We start from the raw sequence: 25,680 nt of genomic DNA, 5'->3' as shown, positions 1-25,680 counted from the left end.
GCTAGTTTGAGCATGGGGAAGTGCACATCCTGGGGAGGTGGAAATAAAGTATGGAAAATCAGCTGTTGAAAGCAGAGAAAGTACAAATTTTGTTTTGCTTGCCGGTGTCGGAACTACTCTGCCTCAGCAGGAGGGTCCACGTGCACCCAGCCCCAGCTTACGCCCTTGGGTATTAATGATTTTAAAGCAAATACAATGCGTCATCTTTCATTCTTTCACCTCTCCCGGATGAGGTACCATTGGTAGACCAGTAGCACCAGGATTTGTTAACGTCCTCTTTTTTGTTATTGTATTGTTACTTCATTTTGATGGAAACAAAATTCAAATTATCAGCGCTGAAACAAGAAGAACATTGGTAATATCATAGATTGCTTATGCTAGTGTTGTTATAGAAACACCCATAAGCTCACCACATCAAGTTGATTCATGCAGCTCTCTTTTCAGACTTTTCTCCTTGTTCCCGCTCCATTTGTCAACAGATCTAGAATTCTTTTCATTTTTAGGGTCTAAGCGTTGTAATAAAATATAAAACACGTCAATCCTCAAGAGGACCCTTCTCTGTTAATATCATATATCTAAAAAAAAGATCAGCGTCCTTTTGGAAGAAGTGTCAGTCAAACATATGAAGCTGGAAGCTGGTCGTACGAGGCCGTGACGTTGATACCTCCTCTGTGATGACATCTTTAGTCCTGCAAGTCTCGTCCAGGAACACGCGAGAAAATGCTGATAACAGTGAAAGAACACAATTTATAGCGATGACGGCCAACACGATCTCAGACAGAATGAAAAATAATATCAAGATGCGACTTGCAAAAGGACATATTATGAGGAAGCAAATCGTTACCACAAAATGTTTCAAGGTTTCCTTCAAATTTTAGTTATGATGGTTATTATATGGTAACAGTGCCTGTCCCTTGTTTCCAGTTAATAAAAATTCGTTTTATTGAAATGATTAATTTTGACGGAAATATTTTTTCCCGTTTTGTGGGGATTGACTGAACATGCAGGGACCTAAAAATCTTCACAAATTTTTGTGGTGTGGACATTTTGGGAGAACAAAATATAAACGAATAGAAATGAACAGAAAATTGGAATATGGATGATCATGGAAATTTTTGTTTTCGTGTTAAGTTGATGAAAATATGGCCTTTTTTGTGAGGAAAATACCTCCCAATCTACCCCTGTGGTCATCATTAAACTTCACTCAGGTATATATTGCGTGATACGTTCATACCTACCATGTGAAAATTAGTCAAATTAGTTGGTGACATGTTACTGATGTGAGTGAACTGACATGACCAGATCATGCAAGTGTTTTAATATCGAATCAGCTGGCAGACAACATCTTGTCAAAATTTCTCCTGTTCGTCATTTCGACAAATCACCATGCTATGACCAAGGACCTATGACAAAGCATGCATCATGCTTCCTCTTCTTAAAGGACAAGTCAACTTCAACCAAAAAATGATTGGAATAAAAAGAGAAAAATCCAACAAACATATAAAAAATTCTCAAAAATCGGATGTAAAATAAGAAAGTTATGACATCTTAAACTTTATACAAATGAGGGAACTGATGACGTCATCCACTCACTATTTCTTTTGTATTTTATTGTATGAAATATCAAATATTTTAATTTTCTCCTGATTGTCAGGTGAAACAACGATTTATTCCCCATGAACATGTGGAATAAGAATTGTTCAATACTATGTAGTTCAGTCAAGTCGGTCCTTATTGTCAAATCTGTAAAAAATGAAATATTGTATTATTCAAATGATAAAAAGCCAAAGATATAGTGAGTGAGGACTGTCTCATTTGCATGTCACCGAGTTGTGCAAATCAATGTCATAACTTTCGTATTTTACATCTGATTTTGATGAAATTTTCAGTGTTATGCTGGTTTGATAATTCTCTATTTATTCAAATCAACATTTTTGAGGGTGGACTTGACCTTTAAATACACCACTTATGCGTTTGCAAGTCAGGATCCAGTGGAGGGCAGGGGGGAGTGGAATTGGCACAGGGCAACCCCCTCCTCCCCCCACTTGCCGTCTTTGGAATGTATAAGTGCCCCCACCCTTTGATCATGAGGAAACAGGATCCCTTTTGATGGGGAAAATCTTCATTTTTGGTTACTTACACAAAGTCCTTGCTCATTTTAAACTTGGGGCTATGAACGAGATAAACATTCATCAGACACCAACACCAATAGGTCAATAATAGACTTGGAACCACCTAGTGTTTTTGCGTTTTAATTCAAGAAAAAAGTTCTTAATAAACTTAGCCTATCCAGATGACGTCTGGAAAATGATTATCAGTTTTATGATTATTTTCAGATGAGTATGCGCAACCCCCCCAAAAAAATAACGGGCGATCCAGGGGGGGGGGGGGCAAATCCGGTCCTTGCCCCCTGTGTTGTTGAGTTTTTATTCAACAAAATAAGTTCATACACAAGTGTACCAACCCCCCTTGAGAGTCATCTTAAATATTTCTAATGGGAATATGTGAGGACCTTTTTTGTTTCTCCCCCCTTCTTTTTTGCTTCTCAATTTCCCAAGGGTAAATATGCCCCCCTTGGTAAATTCTGGATCCACCCCTGGGTCAATCAACCAAACTTCTGGTAGATTTGACCATTTTGTTGGTCGTTCACATAGTCGCCAACACAGGAAAACTCCTAATTAATGAGTGTTAGTGTTAGGGGATTCTTCAAATGACAACAAATGCAGATTTACCTAGCAAAATCAGTCCCCAGAGAAAGATTAGCTATTCTACTCCAAATGTCATGCAGACTCTTCTATATATATTTCATGTGCCAATATGCAATCTAATCATGCACAAGTTTCCCCTTAACATTGAGAGCCGATGCATTCGCCCACAAAATGATATAAAGGAACAATAGTTTCTTTGGGGAGGGGCAATTATGAGAAAAAATAGCAATGAATTCTACGCAAAATCTTTCAAACAGGGTGAAACGTATATTTTGTTTTAATGAATCTGGCAACATTTTTTCCACATTAATCTGACACCAGCTGGATAGGGGTGCTTTTATTTGAAATATGTTTTTCTTTCTTTAAAAAAGTGTGGTTACGATATGTTTTCTTTTTTCAAATTTATGTCAGACACCGCTAAATTCGAATCAGTCCAACTGGTCAAAAGGTCACAAAGGTTTTGAAGAGGGAAACCTATTTTGTCAGGGAATATACATAATGCTTCGGGGCGTATATCTACTCTTGACGTAAAATATGCAGGTGGTATAGGCTTGGTTGCGGATTGCAACTATCTTATCGAAATATATACCACCAGAAAGAAACCAACCACCTTTAATTAGATCATTTCCACTGAATGCAACTCGAGTGGCCAATGTGAACACCTTCAAACAACTTGGACAAGTCTAAAACGAAGAGAAAGAGACAGGACAGTGTGTAGATATGAAGCCATTTCCCATGCACACCAACGTAAACCGGTTACAGAAACTCTGTTGAATCAAGTTGATTTAAATTCCCGCAAAAGCAAATCTTTTAGGGTGAGCGCCCCAGTCAATAAATATTTATTGATTACTTAAAACAAGTTCAGATAATTTTGTTTACCCTTTTCATTCGATTTTCATAGTTTTTGTTTTTACCCAATTGATCACTACCCCCTTTCTCCTGTTACTCCTAATTGTGTGTGCTACTCTTCTAAAAATATTGAACAGAATCACGCGAAGTGGAACTTAATTCAACAGAATCTCTTGTTTAATTTACATGCTCGTCGAAAACATACCTTTTTCGTCATTTAGCTCAAATGCTCTTTGGTTAACCCTTCTAATGCGCATGCCCAGTCTCCTACGTTTAGAACGCCGACGTTTGTGGGTGTGACATGTGATCGTCTGGTGCATTATGGGAATAATATAAAATGACGGCAGTATGGTGATAAAATTGATCATGACTATTTCTTAAACTCTGTAAAGTCTGCAAGAACACAGTGCCATAAGGTGTAGGATCACCAGCTTCCAGATATATTTAAAAAAAAAATATATTTTCCAACTTACATATCACTTCTTATTCTACGTTTTATCAAAAATATAAAAATTCTGATATTTTCTACAAGAACATTTGGTATTTTAATTCGGAATTATTTGAATATAAGTAGCTAAGATAAGATCTGATAATATTTTAGATACCATTTTCTGCCATTCACTGTGGCATAATTATTTTTGGTAATTAATGGCTATAATGATTTTTGAGAAAGTAATTTTATACACTGTCCTTACTGACGTCTTGTTGGAACTACTCAGAATCGTTTAAAATCCAATTAAATCCGAAACTTATATATAGTATTAGAAATATTGGTATTCAGGGGAATCATAATTATAAGAATTAGAGAAGCTGGATCTCCATGGTAACACACTCTGGTACAATATTCATATGTTATTTAATTTATTAAAAAGAACTGAACAATAAAAATGATAATATTCACATTTAATGGAAATTATAATGATAAACATAATGCAAAATGTAGTTAAAATATATTTAAAAAAAAGACAGAGAGAAAGAGCGAGAGGGAGGGGGAGGGGGCAGAGAAAGAGAGGGAGAGAAAGGGGGAGAGATGGGCGCGCACACACATATACCTTCACCTACGTACCTGCACAATATACCTTCATCCCAACACATCTTCAACATAAAACAAAGCAGTGAAATACAAACCTACATTTAAAAAAATCGACAAATTATTGTGGCTCATTTAATGTATCCGTTTGTGATCAGTGGAAAAATGTCTAGTCAAATACCACAGATCTTCTTATTTTTCAAATTTCTTTTATTACATTATGAATCCATGATTATACACACCATATGGTATGGGAAAATGAACGTTAAAATAATACCAAGACCAACAAATTTTAGATTCACCCGATTAATCGAAAAACTCACCATGTGACAAAAACAAACATTTATACATGTATGTATTGATCGAAAAGGTTAATAGTTCCATCCCCTTGATCATATATGTTTGAATACCTACACTCAAATTTTTCACTGGATATTGATCGCTATGAAAAATACATTAGCTATATATGCAAACAAAGGAGAATGAAGGAAACAAAAATAAATTTAGATTTAAAGTCATGGTTGTAAATGAAAAATGAAAATTTGATCCATGACTGATAGCATGATATCCTCAACTGATGAAAATGTTAGAATATGAAAAATATGTCACAAAACCCACGGCTTATTAGAGGCATATATGGCAATTTTAGAGTATATTATCAGATAAAGAATTAGTTTTTTTTAATAAAATAGTTTTACATTTATTTCGTAGTAAACTATTGTCAGATTTGTAAAACCGGTGATTTTGTCCTTTCCCAATAATCTTTTAACACGCAATATATATTACTGAAACTCGCTTAGTGATGGCTGTAATTGATATTGCTTGATCCCCAACTATGTTAGTCTCTATGGTATATGAGATTTTCAAACGGAAGTTATAGTCACAGATTACAACGGAACACATCGCGAATATTGCATTACTTGTATTTGACATCATATATTTAAAATTTCCATAAAATATTCACAACATTTACCAGACTGTTAATGAAGTACAAGTATCAACAACACAACATAATTTTATCAGTTTATATTGTTCCCAGCATGGGGAGGGGGCTCAAAGGAGGAAATCATACAATTTTAACGCAGTAGGATTATTTATTCCCATTACATCAAGCTAGTTCTCACTGTGTTCTTTAAGTTACTGAAAAGATAAAATAATGATAAAATCCTTATACATCTTCCAATGACTATTAATTTGTCGTCGAGGCCGCTGACCTCCAACTCGATTAGAATTCCTTAATTTAGTGGTCCGTCTGTAGGCCTATCAATCCACAGTAAATCAACGTCAAGGTTTGGGTAGGGATAGAGATCATGAGCTAAATTTATTCAATTTCCAATAACTTAGCTGTTTCTGTCGAGACGTGTTACCTCAATTTCAAGTATGGGAGAATGATTTATTACCCCCCTCCAATCAGTGGCGTAGTTAGGATTTTTTTTCCCGGGGGCACTGGGGGTCCTTGCTTGCTTTTTTTTTTTTGGGGGGGGGCACCGGCCATTTTTCCGGTGTGTATGTGTCACAAGGGCGGATCCGACTTTCGCCAATAGGGGACGGGGCCCGAAATGATCTTTACCTATATTTTCCTCGATCAGTCACTTCTTACTTTTATTATTTTAAAACAACATAAACATGAAATAATCTCATAAGCCTTATGAAAAGTGCGAGCGCGAAGCGCGAGCGATTTTTTTTTACTTTCATGTATTTTTTCCTGAAAATTTAATTTTCTGGGCAATGTTATGTGTGATCCTGAACAAGATTCGTATGTAACTAGATGGTTACAGCGAATGCCAATATATTTCAATAATGCGAGCGCGAAGCGCGAGCAATTTTTTTTTGACATTCCGACCTAAAAATTGGTCATTGTAAATTTTGTATTAATAAATGGAATAGGTATGTAACTAAACAATTAATGCGAGCGCGAGAGGAAGAAAATTGAGATTTTAGACCTAAAAGCGGGACACTCTATTCATATTTTGTAAATCATAAATAGGATATAATCAATTGGGTATCATTAATAATGCGATCGTGAAGGATGAGCAGACAATTATTGATATTCTGATGTGAAACTGGATTATTTAACATGCAGGCTATCGAGCATGTTTTAGATTTAGACCTAGAATCTGGGCATTCTGAATACATTTGTTATATGGAACATTATGGAATACACGTAGACAATATGAACTTGGCAAATCAAACAATGTGACCACGCAGCGTGAGCTTAAAGTGCTAATATGAAGACCATAAAACGGACATTTTACAGACCACTTAAATTCGTAAATGAAAAAAAAATATGAAAGCTCGATGTCCGAGCTAAAATATGTTTTGTATATTGACTTCAAAACTTGCTCAATATCAGCCTATTGCAGCAAGATACGAATCTCATCGAACAGGCAATAAATCTGGCGCGCCTTGATGCGCAAGCAAAAATTGTATGTAGTAACATGAAAGATTTGTTTTTAATTGCAATTCTTCCTCCTCTTATTTTCCTCTTCTTTTTTCTCATGTCTTTCTTCTTTTCTTCTTTCTACCTTTTTTTTTTGCTCTGCCAATTTTTTCTGGGGGGGGGGGCACACCAAATCTCAGGGGGGGGGGGGCACGTGCCCCCAGCCCCCCCCCCCCGTAGCTACGCCACTGCATCCAATTAATGTAAGAACCCGGTGCTCTCCCCTCCATCTCCACTCCTTTTGTAAAAAAGCGCTTAGAGACATGCAACTTTGCTTATGTATTTTGCGCAATACATAAACGTTTCATTATTATTATCATTATAATAATCCCAGCCATGGCGTAATTTCCTTCAGCAAGAAACTGATCCACGATGTGCTGCACTCGACCCAGGTGAGGTAAATGGGTACCGGTAGGAAGTAATTCCTTAAGAAGCTGTGTGCGCTATGAACGCCTAGCTTAGCCGGGTAATATAGGAGCGCCTTGAGCACCTAACAAGGTGGAAATGTGCGCAATATAAATATCCTATATTATTTTATCCCAGTGCGTAAAAAAATCTGGGATTTATAACTTAATCTGCATAAAACGAAAGATTTTGAATATGATCAAGCTCGGGAGCAGCTTATCAGTCCTTTCTGGAGTCCGATCTAAAGTCGTACTGAGCAGATCGTAATCGATTCGTTATTACCAAGATGATCCGTAAACGGTTTCAGTCCGTTGAACATTTCGAGAACGTGTATTATATCATGGTTTGATATAAGGATAACATAGCACCATCCATGAGATATGCCATTTGCATACGGCGCGCAGAGTATGTCTGACGATTCATTAAGTAAATTTTCTCGTATGTTCGCAAGTTCATAAATTTCATTGTTTTAAACCAAAAAGTCCAATAGCCAAGTAAAAAATTACCAGTGTGTCTAGGAAAAAGTCACATGTAGGGAATGTAAAACTTGTTCGTGGGCAATGAACAAAAACTGTTTATTTTGCTTCGATAATTGCCTTTGATACGTCCATATTTCCTGCATCTGTCAGTCTTCGCATGTACAGTAAGTAAGTAAGTAAGTAAGTAAGTAAGTAAGTAAGTAAGTAAGTAAGTAAGTAAGTAAGTACGTAAGTAATTAAGTAAGAATATAAATAATAAGCAGGTACGTTAGCTAGCAAGCAAGTAAGTAGGTAGGTAGTTAGTATGTTGTCAGTAAGTAAGTAAGTAGTATTAATAAGTAAGAATTAATTTAGTAAGTAAGTAAATAAGTAAGTAATATAATCATCATAATAATAACAATAATTATGGTCCATTTATTAAGCGTAGATACAATAATTGCATACTTTGTATATTCATACTGTATGTTGTCAGTAAGTAAGTAGTATTAATAAGTAAGAATTAATTTAGTAAGTAAATAAGTAAGTAAGTAATATAATCATCATAATAATAACAATAATTATGGTCCATTTATTAAGCGTAGATACAATAATTGCATACTTCGCTTAATACTTGGTATCATATTGTTACCCCGGCTGTATAGCAGCCATATTAATAGGTGCTAAAGCATTCAAAGAATATATACTACCGGGTACCCATTCACCTCACCTGGGTCGAGTGCAGCACAAAGTGGGTAAATTTCTTGCTGAAGGAAAACAAGCCAGGGATTCGAACCCACGTCCGTCTGATTGAAAGACGGGAGTCGTAACCACTAGACCACGACGCGACGCCCCATAATTAAGTACGTAAGTAAGTTAGTAAGTTATGTAAGTAGTCAGTAAGTAAGTGAATGAATAAGTGAACTATTAAGTTGTAAGTTCCTTGTAATCCAACTGGGTCCATTGTCAGTTATACATCATTGTCACTCTGTCACATGACCCTTTGGCATGTTGGGGTAAATTATAGGAACTGGCGTCGAAAGGATGACTTAAAGGGGAATCCAGCCTTGGCCATAAAATGTTGTGTTGGGAAGGAGAAAAATAAATTAAACAGAATGGTGAAAGTTTGAAAGAAATCGGACAAGCAATAAGAAAGTTATAGCTGTTTTAAAATTGAGATCACTAATACTATGTAGATTTCAAATTGGCAACTGGGAAAGTAAATTATGACAAGGGGCAAGGACAACTTTCCCATAGGCCATGTACTTTATTATCAGGGATTTGTGGTTTTCTCCTAAGTACCCATTCCCCTGGGGCAGTAATCTAAATATAACCCAGATAGTATATTGTTTTATGTCCTCAGAAAAGAAAAATATTATTTGAAATAAAACTTTAAGGAAAAATTACATTTTAGTCATAATATGTATTGGAGTACATGGAAGAGTAGTCCTTGCCTTACATCACTATGACATCCCATATGCGGCCAATTTGAAGTCTCCATGGGTGTAGTGATTACCAATATTTACAACTTTTAAAAATTCATATCTTTCTTTTGGTTTGTCCAATATTGTTCAAACTTTCACCGATCAGCTTGTCTGATTTTCTTTTCCTTATAAAAACAAGTTTTTATTTAGGTTGGATTCCCCTTTAAATTTAAGGATGGTACGATGCTCGAGACCAGAAACCCTTTTTTAAAAGAGCAGTATGAATATGTATAATAAATTGAATACCAGAACCGTGAGGAACTAGCTTGATGTAATTGGGATTGGAGGGTTATACAATTCATATGTTCCTATTCAGCAGATGAGACCAACTGGCGTCGGTCATGTGGTACATGTGTATTTTAAGTATGCAACATTAAAAAGCAAAACGAAACATATCACTTTTCTTAAAAAAAGGAGAGGGAATTCCGAAAAGAAAGCAGTGAAAGAAGAATGTACTTTTGGCAGTTTGATATATTGCACACAAATTCATCGCTAAACACACTGACATGAAATTAAAGAGTTCGAAAAATTATAACAAGTAGGGAGATAAGCATACTGTGTAATCCTGATAACAATATCTAAAAAAAAAAGAAGTGTGGGAGAAAGATAAAGGGATTTGAAAAAGAGGGGGGGGGGTGGAGGATAAAGATATCGAAAGTTATCGCAGTAATTATTACAAGAACACAATAAATACTATTACACCCCCCCCTCAAAAAAAGAGAGAACAGACAAACTTATTTAGAGTTTAGGTTAATGAAATCACTATGTTAACCCCTGGTAAAAAAATCTACAATAATAACATTCCCATAACCACAACAGAAAAACTTAAATGCTAAATCATCATTTAAAGGGTCGAAGAACGACCATATCTATAGACAAAAACAATGAGGGCAAGAGGACCTGAACGGTGGCAGAATTCTTTTCTCAAAATGAATAATAGGGTACGATAGATTTTGTTTTCCTCTTTTAACCCTTTTTCTTTATTTCACCAAATGAAAAACTACACGGTCACTTGTCCCCGTTTCGGTGGCAACGCCCCTGATTCCACAACACGCAAAGTGTTAATCTAACGTTTTGAATATAAGATCATTCTCACTTCTCGGCCTTTTAAAGTGATGACTTAACGTTTTAGTTTTTAGAGTGTAAGAAGTGAATGGCTCGGTGAGGGGAAGAAAGAGAATGAGAGAAGGGACGAGAAATTAATGGCTGAAAAAGTTCATATAATATGAAATAAAAGACAGTGTTTCCATTGACACCATTAAGGACGAACATGATATACTATAACAAGGATATAAAATTGTCTGAAATACCATACGACCAATGACAAATACTACTTGAACAGAAAGCAAGTACTTTTTTATGGCACTTAGTTCTCGCAGGATCTTTTATCTTGATAAAACCATCCTGACTGAACAATTTATATATACAGTACTCCTAGTGGGAGGTAATAAACGTATATCCGTTTACTGTATTCAGACAAACAGGTCTATACGTTGTCATGTTCCCATTGTGAACTGAAACAGAAATGTTTTTCCAAATAAATTTTGGCATTTTGAAATAAAATTATACCAAATCGTCTGAAAGAAAATTATGGAAGTATAAGAGGTTTTATACAAAACCTCTGACAATTCGGTCTTTATATGCGATCGCAATCAGATGTATTGGTTTCGTTGCACTAAAAGAAAACAAAAAAATATTTGAGAATAATTGAGAAAATTAATTTTGTTCGATTTACAATTTAGTATTCTGCAAAAGACGTCACAATGAAATATAACATTGAAAAGGCAATTCACGTAACAATAGAAACGCTTTCCACATCTCAAAAGACACAGACTTTCTTCTTCAAACTCTCATGACTACTACCCGTTGTCAGATCCTGTCTTTTGAGTAACCATGGTAACCAGGAGACTAGATAAGTCAAAGAATGACTGCTGGAACTGCTGGTCTTCTCCGTATTTCGTAGGTGTCTGATACAGATCGCTTCAGACTTCCGTTTTCTGCGACACTGCCGACCTTTGCGGACTGTTCCGCATGCAACTTTCAGGTGGCGAATACGAGTAAGAAGCACGCGTCGAACTGGTCCACCGGAAAGATGGCTGATAGGCCAGCCGTCTACGGTGCAAGCTTTCGCAGCAACAGCAGCATTCCCTAATTACCTGTTTGAAACTTTGCCGAAAGTTCTTGGAGAGGAACGCGTAAATGATGGGGTTGATGCAGCTGTTACAGGCTGCTAGTAGGTGAAGGAAGAGGCTGAGGAGAGCGTGTACGTTGTAGGGGATGTCCTCAATGAACCGATAGATCAAGGTGTATGTCAGCAGGGGACCCCAACTCAGGATGAACAGCGCCACCACTATGGCCAACATTGTTATTACCCTCTGTACAAAACAAAACAAAACAACGTTTTCATGATTAATATCTCGGCTAATCTATGGAAAGGCAAGTGCACCAAAAGGAAAACACAAGTTTATTTGCTCACGTTGAAAGAGCCTTATTTTGTACCGCTTTTCTTTCAAATGTCAACCCGTTGAATTGTATATGATGTACATTGCTGAATAGAAATGAAATAAAGAAACGATTTGAATTGAGAAAATACACAAAATGAAGCTGTAAGTATACTACATGGATAAATAGATAAGAATGTCTCGTTATCGTGAATTCAAGCTTTGCTTCATGAAACCAAGAGTGATTATCTGTAGACCAATTCTTGGTTGAAAGCAGATGAATAAGCTTACCGAAGGATGTGCAGTTATGTTAAACCAAAACTCTTCTGAGTCATGAGACCCACGAGATCGTTCCTCTTCTTTTTCTTGATTCCTAACAAGCGCCAAAAGGCTCATATTTCATTGTACAACGCTGGATAAGCCATTATCCATATTATAGCGATTGATACCTGTATCTTATCGCCTTCACTGGTGCCCCGATGCCTTCTTGGAGCCGGTGAATCGTTCAGGTTACCCATCCTACAAGGTTCAGAACGTAAGGCATCTGCTTCCGTCGTATCGTCATCGATGGTTACACCATTGGACTGGCTCGCAGCTTCACCTCTCCGAACGAATGATGAACCACTGGACCATCCCGATGTATTCCGGTACCATACCCGATATCTCGGTAGAACTGCACGAAATGGGTCAGATAAAAAACGTTAGTCATTTAGATCTGAAGCAAACGCAGCCCGAAGAATTTTGGACCGGTATACTATGATGAACATATTCACGGATGTTTATTTGCAGGACAAATTCAAGACATGTATAACAGCCTATACGTTGATTTTTAAACTGATATAACACTGTAAAAATATTGGGTAAAATTTTAACCAGCACGAGGGTAATTATTTGGCCAACCAATTTGGGGCTGTATCCCAATATGGGAAGCATGTTGTCCAATGAAGTTAAAAAATATGCAGCAATTACTCTAGAATGGGGAAAATTATCATTACGCTGGATAAATAAAAATGCCCAAACGGAATGCCCAATGTTGGTTGGACACATGATTACCCTCATGGAGCATTTTTACTCACTATTATTTTAGAGTGTCCAGGAACCCTATCACAAGGTTTTCTATTCAAAATTTCAATCAAGTTAAAATGTAAATTAGATCAAGTTAAAATGTAAATTAGATACCTTGATGTCAACATGTACAAAAGAAACTGTAATTGTTGAAAATGGAAATAAACGAATGAAATGAAATGTTCGAAAACCTTCCTACCACTTTTGCACGTTCATTTCACCTTTGTAGGGTTACTGTTGTTGGGTGACTTCTCAGTAAACCGGTTAAGGTTTTATGAATTTGGGTCATTGATTCCGGTGAATGTTAGCTACCCAATTTTGATAACCCTGAAATAGTAACTACCATGGTATATTTCAAATGCAAATTTTCCATAGAAGTCCACCATTATCTGCTGCGTGCATAATCTTCATGAAAACAGGAAAAGGTTTGTCGGTTGAGTAATGTCCGACAGGCCAGGGGCAGAATTCTCTCCCAAAAGGTAGGGGGGGGGAGGACAAGGGACTGACAAATCATACCAAAAGTAAGGTCATCTCGTCCCAAAATACATGTTTTGAATGATGTATTTCTTACCATCATAAATGACCGAAAATAGCAGGGGGGGGGGACATTTGATGTTGTGTCCCCCTACTATTTTGAGTAGGGGAACACGTCCCCTTTGTCCCCCTGGGATTTCCGCCCATGATGTCTGATGCATTGCTTCACTTACCCGGTCTGCTGAAAGGAGAACCGTTGGACTCTCCCGATCGTTCTCTGGTACTATTAAGATGGCATGCTATCATCATGTAGGCATATGAAACGATCAATAGAGGAACGAAGAACATTAGAAGAAACAGGTAGACAGAGTAGACTATTGAAACGGTCTCATTGGGCCAACCATTGCTACAGGTTTTTGAATAGGGTTCTAGCTCATCCTCCCAGTAGTGAACGGTTAATTTCTGAAACCAAACATCATAAAAAAAGTGTGTTAGTATAAAAATAATACCCATCATACACTCATGCATTATATTTTTTTTGACTGGTTCAAAGGTAACAAATGTGGTTAATAATGCCCGAGAAAAATGTTGTGTATTATTTGATTTATAAGATGTGGGTAATGTTATTTGATAAACCATCATCATCTCAAAACTACGACCGATCAACCGTATTAGTCATGAGTACCTGTCATTGATAAATTTGTTTGCTAAAATAGATGACTGGTCACTTGACATATCCAAGTCAATCAATGGACAAGGATCCACATCGCCATTTCAAATAATATTTATAACACTATGGAAAGATGCGATCAGTTACACATTTAAGTCTGACTCGGTGGTCCTTAACACACTTTATTTTGTTAACAGAGAAATTCTAGAAACCTTATACATGTTATACGGGCAGTTGAAGTAGTGAAACAGTCAAATCTGCACAAAACAGTTATTTTTGTATTACGATCTGTACCTACCAATTTAATGAAGTTAACAATCATTAACACTATATAACACATCAAAAAACTGTTGATGTCGATATCTGGGTTAATTCAAATTCACTGTGAAAGCTAGGTAGACCATATTGATTTTAAAATGTAATTCGCTGTTCGGCTCACATCTGCATATTGTATGCACATCTGTTTTGTTCATACTACATTGTTTGAAATAAGTGTGAATTTAAATTGGGAAATACGTTTTTGCTTTCTTCTTTTAAGCTGTGTGACTGTTGAATCAGTATTCCAGAAAAGTACACAAAGTTCATATATGACATGACCTTAATTGACCTTTGTAGAATTCTGGAGCTACCTGAGAAAGGATTCATTGAATTACATCGGAGGAAACGACACGTTTAACGTTCCATCAATCAGCCAAATTAAATCACATTACAGAACCACGTGCCGGCTTCAATACTTTTCACATTGGTGTTATATAACGGTCCAAGTTATTTCTTGAATTACCCATGAGCAATTCCCTGTCCATCGGGTCGTTATCGAGCGCTCTTCTTTTCTGCGACATGTACTTTTTTTGGGTTTGTCCGGGAGGTTGAAACGTACCGGGCAGTATTTGTAATCATATTACCAGAGCAGGATTCATTGTCATACTCGAGGAATGGGTGCGAGGGTGGTGCATGCGCGACTATATTGGATTTTGAAGGATGGATGTGTTTGTATTGGTTTGTGTGTGTGCCTGTGTGTGTGAGGGGGGGGGGGTGCGACGGTGAATGTGTCTCTCAAAAAATACAAAAAAATTGTGCTGCGTGAAATGAGGAAAAAAAAAATTAGTAAGGTATAAATCTAAGAAAAACACAAAGAACATGAACAAGAAGAAAGTAGGGTCAATTGGATTTGGGGGTTGGGTGGAAAAAAGACCGCAATTAAAAAGTATATCAGGAGAGAAACAAAGTGTGCAAGAGAGGCAGAGGAATCGCGGATGGACAGACAGATGATGGCAATGTGTTTAGAGAAATCAATTCCGTGAAAAATAGAAGTGGAATCTTCGGTTTAATCATGGAGCTAGTTCCATGGTTAAATCGTCTCCTCGTACTATACTGAAAGAAAAGAAACTACGAAATTTGGGGGTTGACGGAACCATGTCAGAAAACAGGTAGAAAAGCCACGAATAAAACAAGGCAAAAAAGTTAGAGAACTAGTAACTCCCCTTACCTAAAAGTGTAACAATTATGAGTAGTTGGCCATTCTTAAGAAAAAGCATGTAATAAATATATCGATCGTGACATGTAGATCGATAGGGATCAAAGCAAACTACGGAAGTGATATCGATGTCCCAGAAAACATGTACTTGCTATAGGGTAAATAGCACTTAGCAGTGCATAATTTGTCACTGCGGCGGTAGAAAACAAATGTATTTTTATGTTCAAAAGTGTGGAGATGAAATTGCGTTTCCCTTTCTTTCGATAGACTTCAAAGTGTGGCCTGACGTAAAATGGAAGCGTTTGCCTCGGTCTGGGTATCGATTATGAAGACATCAAAAAGCCGTTAGAGTTCATTCGCCCTGTTTAGCTCTCTAGATGCATAATTATGACTTGAATATTGCAAAATTGGAGCGTAGGTACAGACCCTGACCCCTCAGGATTCAGCTGAGAGGGGGAAGGAGGCCGGAGTCTTCATTAAATACTGCGAAAAAGCAGGTTCCTGTTTCAGGGGTTTTGGATTTTGCCATCCTGCAGTGGTATTCTTTCTTATTTTTGACCCCATGCCTCGCCCAATCTTGTTCCTGCTTTGTTTTCACCCCAACCTATTTTCTCTAAAAGTCAACCATTTTCTTCCGTCTCTATATAATTTTCTCTATATTTGTATTCTTAATTTTACTCCCCCGCTTTCAATCTTTATCTTGTGGCCTGTGTTGCCAAGCAACACAGAAGAATACACACAAACATAATTGTAAAGACTTGTTGAGGTACCGTTGAATACACATGCTTAAGTGAAAGTTCAGAATTGCCTTCCTTTGATTTTTGTTGCTGTCTATACCAGTAAAATGGGTATTTCATTGGGTACAAAAATCATTGCAAAGATGAATTATGTGAATTGTAACCTGGAAAGCATGCGCTTTGCTGTTTTCTCAATACAATATGAAAAATAAAAACACATTGTACAGTCGAAATATATAACATACAATATAATAAATCATGAACTATTCATTTCTAATATTATCACTCCCTAATTAGTTATGTCGTTAAAGTCCAGTCCCTTCCCTTAGCCACCCCCTTTTTCTTCTCTTCTCCCTCTCTCGTAATAAAGTTCTACAAAGAATAAATCTATAATAATCTTCTCTACTCCCTCTCTCTTAATTAAGTTCTACAAAGAATAAATCTATAATAATCTATTTCAAACAAATTACGGCCAATTTTGTTCATAATTTGAATTAGATATATAAACTATGATAAGAGCATTGGCTGAAGACTATGTGATTCCCAATTTACACTGATGATATTTATCATTTATAAAATAAAATGCAGTTAAAATTTTAACACCTTGGAAAATGGACATATAGAGTTGGAAAACAATATACACTCTTTAAAATAATCAGAATAACTGGATGATATCGTCAGCTGGGTCAAACTGTTATTTCAGTCATATTTGACTATTTCAAAAAATTTATTAACCATTTTCTTGTAACACACTAACTAGAACAGTGAAATTAGTACAGTAAGAAATATGACTACGTATAATAGTTACAAAATAAGGCTATCAAAACAGTTAAGAAATAAATAGTAGTTGTGTTATTTATTATTTATTTATCAGACACAATGTATTAACTTACCTTACTAAATAGTGCAGGACATGAAAAAACACACGAAGCTAACCATAAGGCAGCGATGACCCTTTTAGCTCTTCCCATTGTCACGAAGGATCTAGCTTGGAGTGGATGCAGCACAACATAGTATCTACAAAAGACAGGTTAAAGGGAAAAGGTCATTAATCTTGGGTAGATGTGAAACGAGTCTTATCAAGAAAAGTGTTAAGGAAACCACAATGATTTTAAAAAATGATAATCGAAGAATTAATCATGAAAATTGTGATCGTGATTATAAGCAATCACAGAGAGTAATGACGTACGAGATCGTTGAAATTTGATGGAACACTGAGCGGGATATCTATGATCGCTGGTAAGATATTGTTCAATCCCATGACGGAAAAAAATTGTGTTGAGAACAATACGTTATCTCACATTTTCCTCAAAGAGTTACCTTTTCGTCTAAAGACACAAGATGGGCAAACTACAAGGCCACCCGCCGTGGTGGGTAGAAAATTCATAACAGTTATATCGACCAACCACCTTTTTCATCTTCAACGGATGAAAGTAACCCGGATTTTACTGCTTTCCGTCCAGGGCATAACCTCTCAAATCTTCGTTTATCATCGAAAATGAATTGGGAGGGGGCGCTGCATTAAATAGCAATCAGTGTTTTATTGTTGAGTGAAATTCTTTGGCATTGTGAATGATTAGAAATCAACCGGAGTTTAGGAGTGCTCCTTGAAACTTACATTGCTGGCTAATGTGTAGGAGAAAAACACGCGGGAAGACTGAGATAAACAATTTTATTATAATGAAAGTTTTATAGAAAGAATTGAGAAAATATAGATTGAAAAGAGAACGATGGGGGAAAAAGAAATGTGTTTGTATGGAAGTTGGCTTGAGACGGACAGATAGGAGAGAGAAGGAGAGAGGGAGAATAGGAAAAAAAAGGGGCGGGGTAAATAGTGTGTGTCTATATGTGTGTATGTGTGAGTGGGTGTGTGTGAGAAAAAGAGAGAGAGGGAGAGAAAGAGAGGGGTGAGAGAGAGAGGGGAGGAGAGAGGGGCGAGGGGGGGAGAAAAAGGGTGAGAGGGAGAGAGAGAAAGAGGAAGAGGGGGAGAGAGAGGGGAGGGGAGGGGGAGATAGAAAGAAGTGGGGGTGAGAATGGAGGAGGGTAATTCGAAAAGAATGACGATGATACTTGTTGAGTGGCATAGATTACGTTTAAAACGGAAGGGCTTTAAATCAATGTCTTGTCCAGATCAGATAACGCTCATCAAACCACTATTCGGGAAGAAAAATCCTCACCCTAACCCTAACTCTATCGGTTACAAAGTAGCAAAGGCTTACATGCATCCCTGATTTTTTTTCTTAGACATTCAAAACAAAAATGTTAAACATCCCATTGTACGATTATACGATTGTGAAACCGACATGGGCGAAATCTGTGAAGATTGTACTCCCTTTCCGTAACAGCCGAAATACGAAGAGTTTGGTTGTAAAACGGGTTGGGTCCACTTTGGACCATTCCGAGAAAAACCATGTTTTTTAGTTCTCACTTATTGCAATATTCTTATGAGAAACTAAATTGTCATGATGTACTAACCTATCATGTGAACATAAAATTGGGTATAAAAGAAATCTACCTGTCTTCATTTTTTCATATATTAAAAAATATCATTGTGGACCTTACCCTTTTGCAAGCAAACAGAAATGAATCCAATCTCTTTTGATTAAAAAAGTGATTTTTCTTTGCCACTTTTATTCACGTTTTCATTTGAAATTTTCTTTGGTATCATAAGTGCGACTAAAAATTTAAAGGTTTTGAGACAGAAAACAATAAAATTTATGAAAAATGGACCTAACCCCATTTGACAAATTAGCTCTTCAGAAAAGTTTGGTTGCAAAAGGGCTAGGGTCCACTCCAAGAAAATCATTTTTTTTTAATTCTCCCATATTGCAATATTCTTATGCGAAACTAATTTTCATGATACCCTACAATGAGAACATAAAATTGGGTATAAAACAAATCTACCTGTCTTCATATTTTTAAGAATATTCTTTTCCTATAAAATTCTGTGTGGACCTAATCCCTTTTGCAACCAAACTGAAATGGACCAAACCCTTTCGAAAAAAGTGATTTTTGCCATTTTAGTTCAATTCTTAATGGGAATTTCAACTATTCTTTGATATCATCTTATAGAGCTACTAAAAATCTATACATTGAGACAAAACAATATTAATGAAAAATGGACCTAATCCCTTTTGCAGGTGAGCTCTTCATATACTAGAATATAACACAAAGCCCTGAAAAAGCATGTTGGGAATAAGAAAACACTATATATAAATGAAGAATTATTTCACAACAGTTAGTTTGCTCTATTAAATGACGTTAAAAGGGTGATGAAAGATTCGAATTGTTGGCCTGCAAAAAATGAACAATTTGGAAGAAAGATAATCCAAATGATTCTACATCATCCCTAGAATATTAGTGACCTTGTATTATTATTACATTGCTCACACCTTCCAATTTCACTGAGGAAAAAAAAGGAAAAACAAACAATGAATGCCTGTAGTTTGCATTTCTCGTTCGTTATGACCCTAACCAAACATGATCATGTAATTACTGAAAATGAATGCCTAAGGAAAAGGCAGTTAACCCATTTTAGCCCGACATAAATGCAGGAATAGAGCCGAAAGGCTTTCGAATGCTGCAACCAAATCACCATGTTCGTGCCAACTCCGGTCGAAATATAAAATTTACTTGTTCGCTTTTGGTCGTTCACCATATAAGTGATAATCAAATGAAAAAAAATATCACTTTGTAGCGAGTACCTGATTTTGTTTTGTGATGCTTACATGCTAAGTGTAGATCATGTTAACTATGATGTTATGGGTTGACAGTAAATTAGGCCCTAAAGCAATACAGATGAGGACTAGATACATCAACACTTGTCATCTGCTCTTTAGGAAATAAACTTTGCCCCAATGTATAAAACGGCGGAGAGACGTACATTATTTCAATTAGCCTTACCATTATCATCAAAATCATTACTTTTAGATTGAAATTTAAAATTAATTCTTTCGCATGTCTTTTTTATGTTGTTTATCCTTGTAGAATGTTGCATTTGAATAAAGTACGAATTAAGAATCTTCTTGACATGAGGCTCTTAAATAAACACACTCTCATTATTCAATAAAAAAAGATTTTACAACACAGAGAAAAGGTTTGATCGCGGTCTTCATATACTTGTTTACAATCTAGCCTATTAAAACTAGACAAAAATATATAAAATTCGTCTCTATTTATTCTGAATACAGCTAAAAGGAAATATATGAAGAACTAGATTAGAAGAAAGAAATAGCCCCTGAAACATAAAGTGGAATAAGGAACCAGGATATTATGTTTTGCCGACAAACGGATTAATAACCTTTCTGAAGCATTCGAGCAGCATTTCTTCGTAACCATTGATTAACTTTGAAATATTTACATGCGTCAGGTATATAATATTTCAGTTTATCGCCAACAAACGAACCATCGTCTGAAATTGCAGACGAGCAATTCACACTCCATAATTGTTTATAATTGTGAAATATCACGATACTTGAGCTGTAATCGACTAGACTGAAAACCACAATTACAAGAGAGATTACTCCAAAGTTTGAAATAAAGCCTTGCCAACGACCAAGAAACAACCCTTTTTCCTATACGCTTTTTCATTATCGGTGATCGAGAATGAGAATTTGATTTATTTGCAAGTGATATCAACTTTATGCGACTAGGATTTTTCATCATTGCTGGCATTTCAATGTATAATATTGAATTATTCTTCTCCAGTCCTCGAGACCATAACATCTGAATTCTAAACTCTGAACTCAAGATTTGCCAGTGTCAAAGTGACATATTGTAAAACCTGAACATTGACAAGCAGAAATCTGTCATTGAAGACTTCCGATGGTAGGGAAACTGTGTACGATGATGATATATGGTAATAAAAAGATATACCGTTGTCGATGGAGCAACAGTTTTACCAGAGGTGAACTATAAGCACCTTTTTTAAAGGGAGAGACGTTTGCTATAACATAACACGAAGCAATGAAATCATGGTAAAGATAAACGAAAAACAATTTCTAATTATTCAAAATGATCACTTTGTGATAAAAGTTCTACAGAAAATGTCACCAAAACATCCAACGACAAACCACAAAACAAGATGGGGCTATACGCTAGAGATTAAACACCATAAAGCAAGTGCGTGTTGACCTTCAAAAAGTGAATTTTCTCGCGACTCCTTGTTTGCTTGTCGAGTGAGAATGTCTGTTATTGATTTCTTCTCTCTAAAGGTATCATCTCCTGTGACCATGTTCGTTGACTCTACTCCATCTCGGCTGACGGCCCTGTCACTTAGGAGTCCCGAGGATCTGATCTAAGTTAGACCCTGAGGCGTTCGAGTGCTGCAGTACTAAGCAATAGTGGTGTTGGCGGTGATAGGGCGAGGCCATGGTCGCGGTGACGACTCTATGGGCATGATGGGTGATTGGTGAGGATGTGTATGATAGATGAGATCGTTTCATATTTTGTTGGATGAAACCTAGGCATGGTGGAGAATGTGGATGAAGATGTGTTGATGATTATGGTTCTTATTGATTGACGGAGATAAATTGATGATAAAAGTATGCATTTTCGATGAGGGTTTTTTGATACGTAAGGGTCCTATTAATAAGACTAGCATGTATTGATGACGAGAGCGTGGTACTAAATAGGGACCTTATTGAAAGACAAAACTGTATTGACGATGAGGGCATGTTGCTAAATAAGGAACTTATTGATATACGAGGATGCATGATGATGAGGATGTACATTATTAATGAGGGTGTGTTGATGATTAAGGTTATTGTTGATGAGATTACATGAAGAAGATGATTAATACCAAATAATAAGACTGGGTAACAATTTCTTCATCTGATGTGACCCACACAAGGCAGAAGTCAATGAACTTGTAAAGGTTATGTGTTATTACTTGCATGCGATTTCAAAACACGGGAATGTGTTTGGGTAGATACACATTTTGCCCTATCTTTTCATATTCTGTTTTATTCTAAATAATGACATTGTAAGCGCTCATCATTATCTTCTGGGGCCTATACGCTACAAGTCCCACAAGGAACTAGTGAATCATATGTTTAAAAGGAATAAAGAAAAAGAACTAGTTTTCAATGTCGGGTGTTCGAGGTACTTGCTTGGGTTTGCTGCAGCTAGGCCTGATAAATATTTGATAGTGCGGACATCTAACTGCGACCGAGTATGAATAATACACTAGATGAACATCTTTTACGGCAATAAAACAGCACTCTGAGGATTCTATTTGATCTGTTGAACTTGCCTGAAGAAGTTACGGAAGAAAACAGTGTTTCTCACATTTTAAACGATTCAGGTGTCAGGAACATTTCAAGGGACTAATAGCCGTACCAGGTTATTCACAGCATATTTAATCCATGAACTATATCATGAAGAATGCAATGTCACTAATTCTTTTAACGCACTTGTAAAAAAAAGAAATGAAAATCTCTATGTTGCTACATATCTTTTTATTTGCAGACTTATTTTCTGGTGTACATTTTTTTCTTTTTTTTGACAAATTAGACTTGAAATATTTTAGTATAAATCTATCAATTATGATAATATGACATATCAACATAACGCATATTCTTTTATTTAAAAAATGAAACGATAGATAGGAATTATTGCTTTGTTGAGAAAAATTGCTTTATTCTTGAGCAAACATGGAATCAAGCAAACTATAATACCTCATATGTGAAAAAAGAAAGAAAGTAAGATTGTTGGTAGAACAACAAGCAGAAAGGAAAAGAAAATGAAAGTCGTAAGAAAAAAAAAGAAAATGACATGTAACAGATATCGCGGAAACAGCAAAATATGGAGAGGGGAGACGTTATGAGAATGAGGGAATGTATGAAGCGCAAGAGGAATGCGAAGAGTCTTGACGGTCGAACTTTCTACAGGATTTACTGCCCTGTTCGAAAGAGGTTTAATGAATAATTGAACTTGAACTAATCTGTCTCCAATCCGTTCTAAATTATAAAAGAGTTCCTTCTCTTTATGCCCGCTAGAATTCTCCCATGTTTTTCTCAGATAGACGAGTAAATCAATGTCAAGAAGCGTCAAAGGGAAAATAATTCACAGGATATCGCGTTGAGGGAATTTAAACGTATTTTTCATGGCTCTCATATATGGATATAGGAAATACTAGTAGCGTCCAGGACGAATTATTGTGAGATTGTCCATACACTTATTCCCCGTAGTATGATATTTTTATTACTTAAAAATACCAAAAGAATGCGAAATCTATTCAAATTTAAACAAAACCATTTTCCCTCTAAACGTACTGGATATTTCCGAAAAGAATATGCAAACTATACCAATATTTTTTATGTATGTGCTGACGTGAATTCCATTTTTTTTCAGGTCAATGTTCCCACCAAGGATACGAAAATACCAAGGGAATACCAATCATAAAATAGATCTGATTGAAGGAATATTGGAATGAATATCATAACTAACTATTGCTCATCAAAAGGTGAATGCACTCTTTGAATTGCATGCATATATATAGATATCAATGGAAATGTTCGAGTGAGCAATATGAAAGTTCCGTTTTTATATTAATGTTCGGCATCACATTTTAACACACTGTTGGTAAGCAACTGTGTAGACACCATGCGGCAGATATGAGACTCTGGTATTTATTCAGGGCAGTGAGTGTATATACGGAGCCCCAAGGTGACATAACAACTATATAGATAGTTGGTGTTAGATTAACACCGGTATTTTTGCAGTGTGTAACTCGTTTCCCCTACCTATATAACGAGTAAGAAAAAACATGCACTCTAAAAGAAAATCGGTCAAATCTGACTAGACCAGTAGTCAGCTGGGTACAACTGATATGTCTAGTCACATTAGTCAGAAATAACTAGAAACTAGTAAAATATCACAAGAAAATAGTTAAATACGACTAGAATAAAAGTTGCACCCAGCTGACCCTATTAATTAGCCCTTTTTGACTGATTTGTTTTTAGAGTGCATGTTTTTCCTAACTCGTTCCCTTGAATCATAGTGGGGAAACGAGTTATACACTTAAAAATACCGTTGTTAATTTAACACCAACAATCTATATAGGAACACACGAGTGAGGTGTTAAAACAGCACCACTTCGGCTTTACGCTAACCTCAGATAGGTATTTAAGCAACATTAGTAAGTGTTAAACCAATATCAGTTTGATTCTTAACTGGTGGAGTTTTCCGATAGAGATACAGGAATGGTGTTTAATAAACACCGGTGGTTTTGCAGTGTAGGTCGAGGGAACAGGAACATTAATCAATTGCCAATTGAACCTGAACAGCAAGTGTCATTGAAATATCAATCAATGATTGATTTATATAGCTATCATCATGACTCACTGTTACACTGTAAAAAGTATTGGGTTAAATTTTTACCACCACGTAACTATGTGTCCAACCAATTTGGGGCAGTATTTTACCCAATGCGGGAAACATATTGTCCTGTAAGGTTAAAAAATAAGCAGCAATTATTATAGAATGGGCAAAATTTTCATCACAGTGGATAAATAGAAATGACCAAAATAAAATAATCAATGTTTTTTTGACACAATATATTTATCCTCATGGAGCATTCTTACTCAATATTTTTTTAGTGTAGCGCGTTCATGAAATTGATTAAATACACACAGTTTTATGAAAGACTACCGGCATGGTAAATTATTAAGGCACATTCAAGACCACTAGATCTAGATCAAGTAATAATAATTTATCTATGTTTCAAAGCAAGGAAAGAAACATAAAATGACATAATATGAAATATCACCTATATAATTTAGGTGAATTGCAATCAAAAGCGATCATGAACGGATAAAACAAACAAAACAAAACAAAAATTGTGTAAAGTAATGAATATGATGATGTGCCATGCTGATTCAATTTCCTTTAACCATAAACTCATGTTTTACGACCCCCAGATTAAAGAGGGCGTTTATTGTCTAATTTACTGAATCACTTTGCCAATTCTAACTTAAAGATATCTTGTATAATGAATATGAAATTAGGTCAGGAAAGAAGGGGTACATTCTAGATATTGAGCTTTACAACCTACCTGTCTATATAGCCATAAATATTTATAATTGATTTTTTCAAATCCTATCTTCAATATCCCAATGAAATTATTTAGAATACCTCACGGGTGACAAGGAATTTGTGTAATACTCTAAGATCTTCGGCAAGAGGTTGTAAGCCGGAAAGTGTTGATCCTAATATTATACTGGGAAAGGACCTTATGAACGATGCGATTTCAATTAAGAGTTCCTTCGGTCCATGCGCGAATGGAACAACGCCCCCATCCTTTTGGTTTTTACGATAGTTTTCATGAAATCGTCATCACAATATTGCATTTGAGCTAACTCGAGTTATCTAAGGAACCACTGTCAAAGCAGCCATCAATATGAAGCAAATCTAAAGAAAATGCTCCCAAACTATAAAAACTTTAAAA

General features: G+C 36.1%; 1 protein-coding gene across 1 annotated transcript; it reads right to left on the bottom strand.

The window, feature by feature from the left end:
- Positions 1-539: 539 nt before the first annotated feature.
- Positions 540-17,245, bottom strand: LOC121424367 (gastrin/cholecystokinin type B receptor-like). Its single transcript, XM_041620027.1, has 6 exons — positions 17,126-17,245; positions 13,585-13,813; positions 12,262-12,485; positions 11,528-11,746; positions 3,763-3,868; positions 540-723 (listed from the first exon to the last, which is right to left on the bottom strand). The coding sequence occupies exons 1-6, from the start codon at positions 17,201-17,203 to the stop codon at positions 611-613; spliced, it is 969 nt and encodes a 322-aa protein (XP_041475961.1). The 5' UTR covers positions 17,204-17,245; the 3' UTR covers positions 540-610.
- Between the last annotated feature and the right edge of the window lie 8,435 nt (positions 17,246-25,680).

The sequence above is a fragment of the Lytechinus variegatus genome, chromosome 11, assembly GCF_018143015.1.
Source record: "Lytechinus variegatus isolate NC3 chromosome 11, Lvar_3.0, whole genome shotgun sequence".
Classification (NCBI taxonomy): Eukaryota; Metazoa; Echinodermata; class Echinoidea; order Temnopleuroida; family Toxopneustidae; genus Lytechinus; species Lytechinus variegatus.
Note: the sequence above shows the minus strand (reverse complement) of the source record. Positions and strands in the feature narration are given on the sequence as shown.

Bases quoted from the DNA above. Each gene is read 5' to 3' on its own strand.
- LOC121424367 (XM_041620027.1), bottom strand. From the start codon at position 17,203: ATGGGAAGAGCTAAAAGGGTCATCGCTGCCTTATGGTTAGCTTCGTGT. The intron at 13,814-17,125 runs GTAAGTTAATAC...GTTTGGTTTCAG, and splicing joins GTCCTGCACTATTTAGTAAG to AAATTAACCGTTCACTACTG. The intron at 724-3,762 runs GTATGTTTTCGA...CACTGTTATCAG, and splicing joins TGAGCTAAATGACGAAAAAG to CATTTTCTCGCGTGTTCCTG.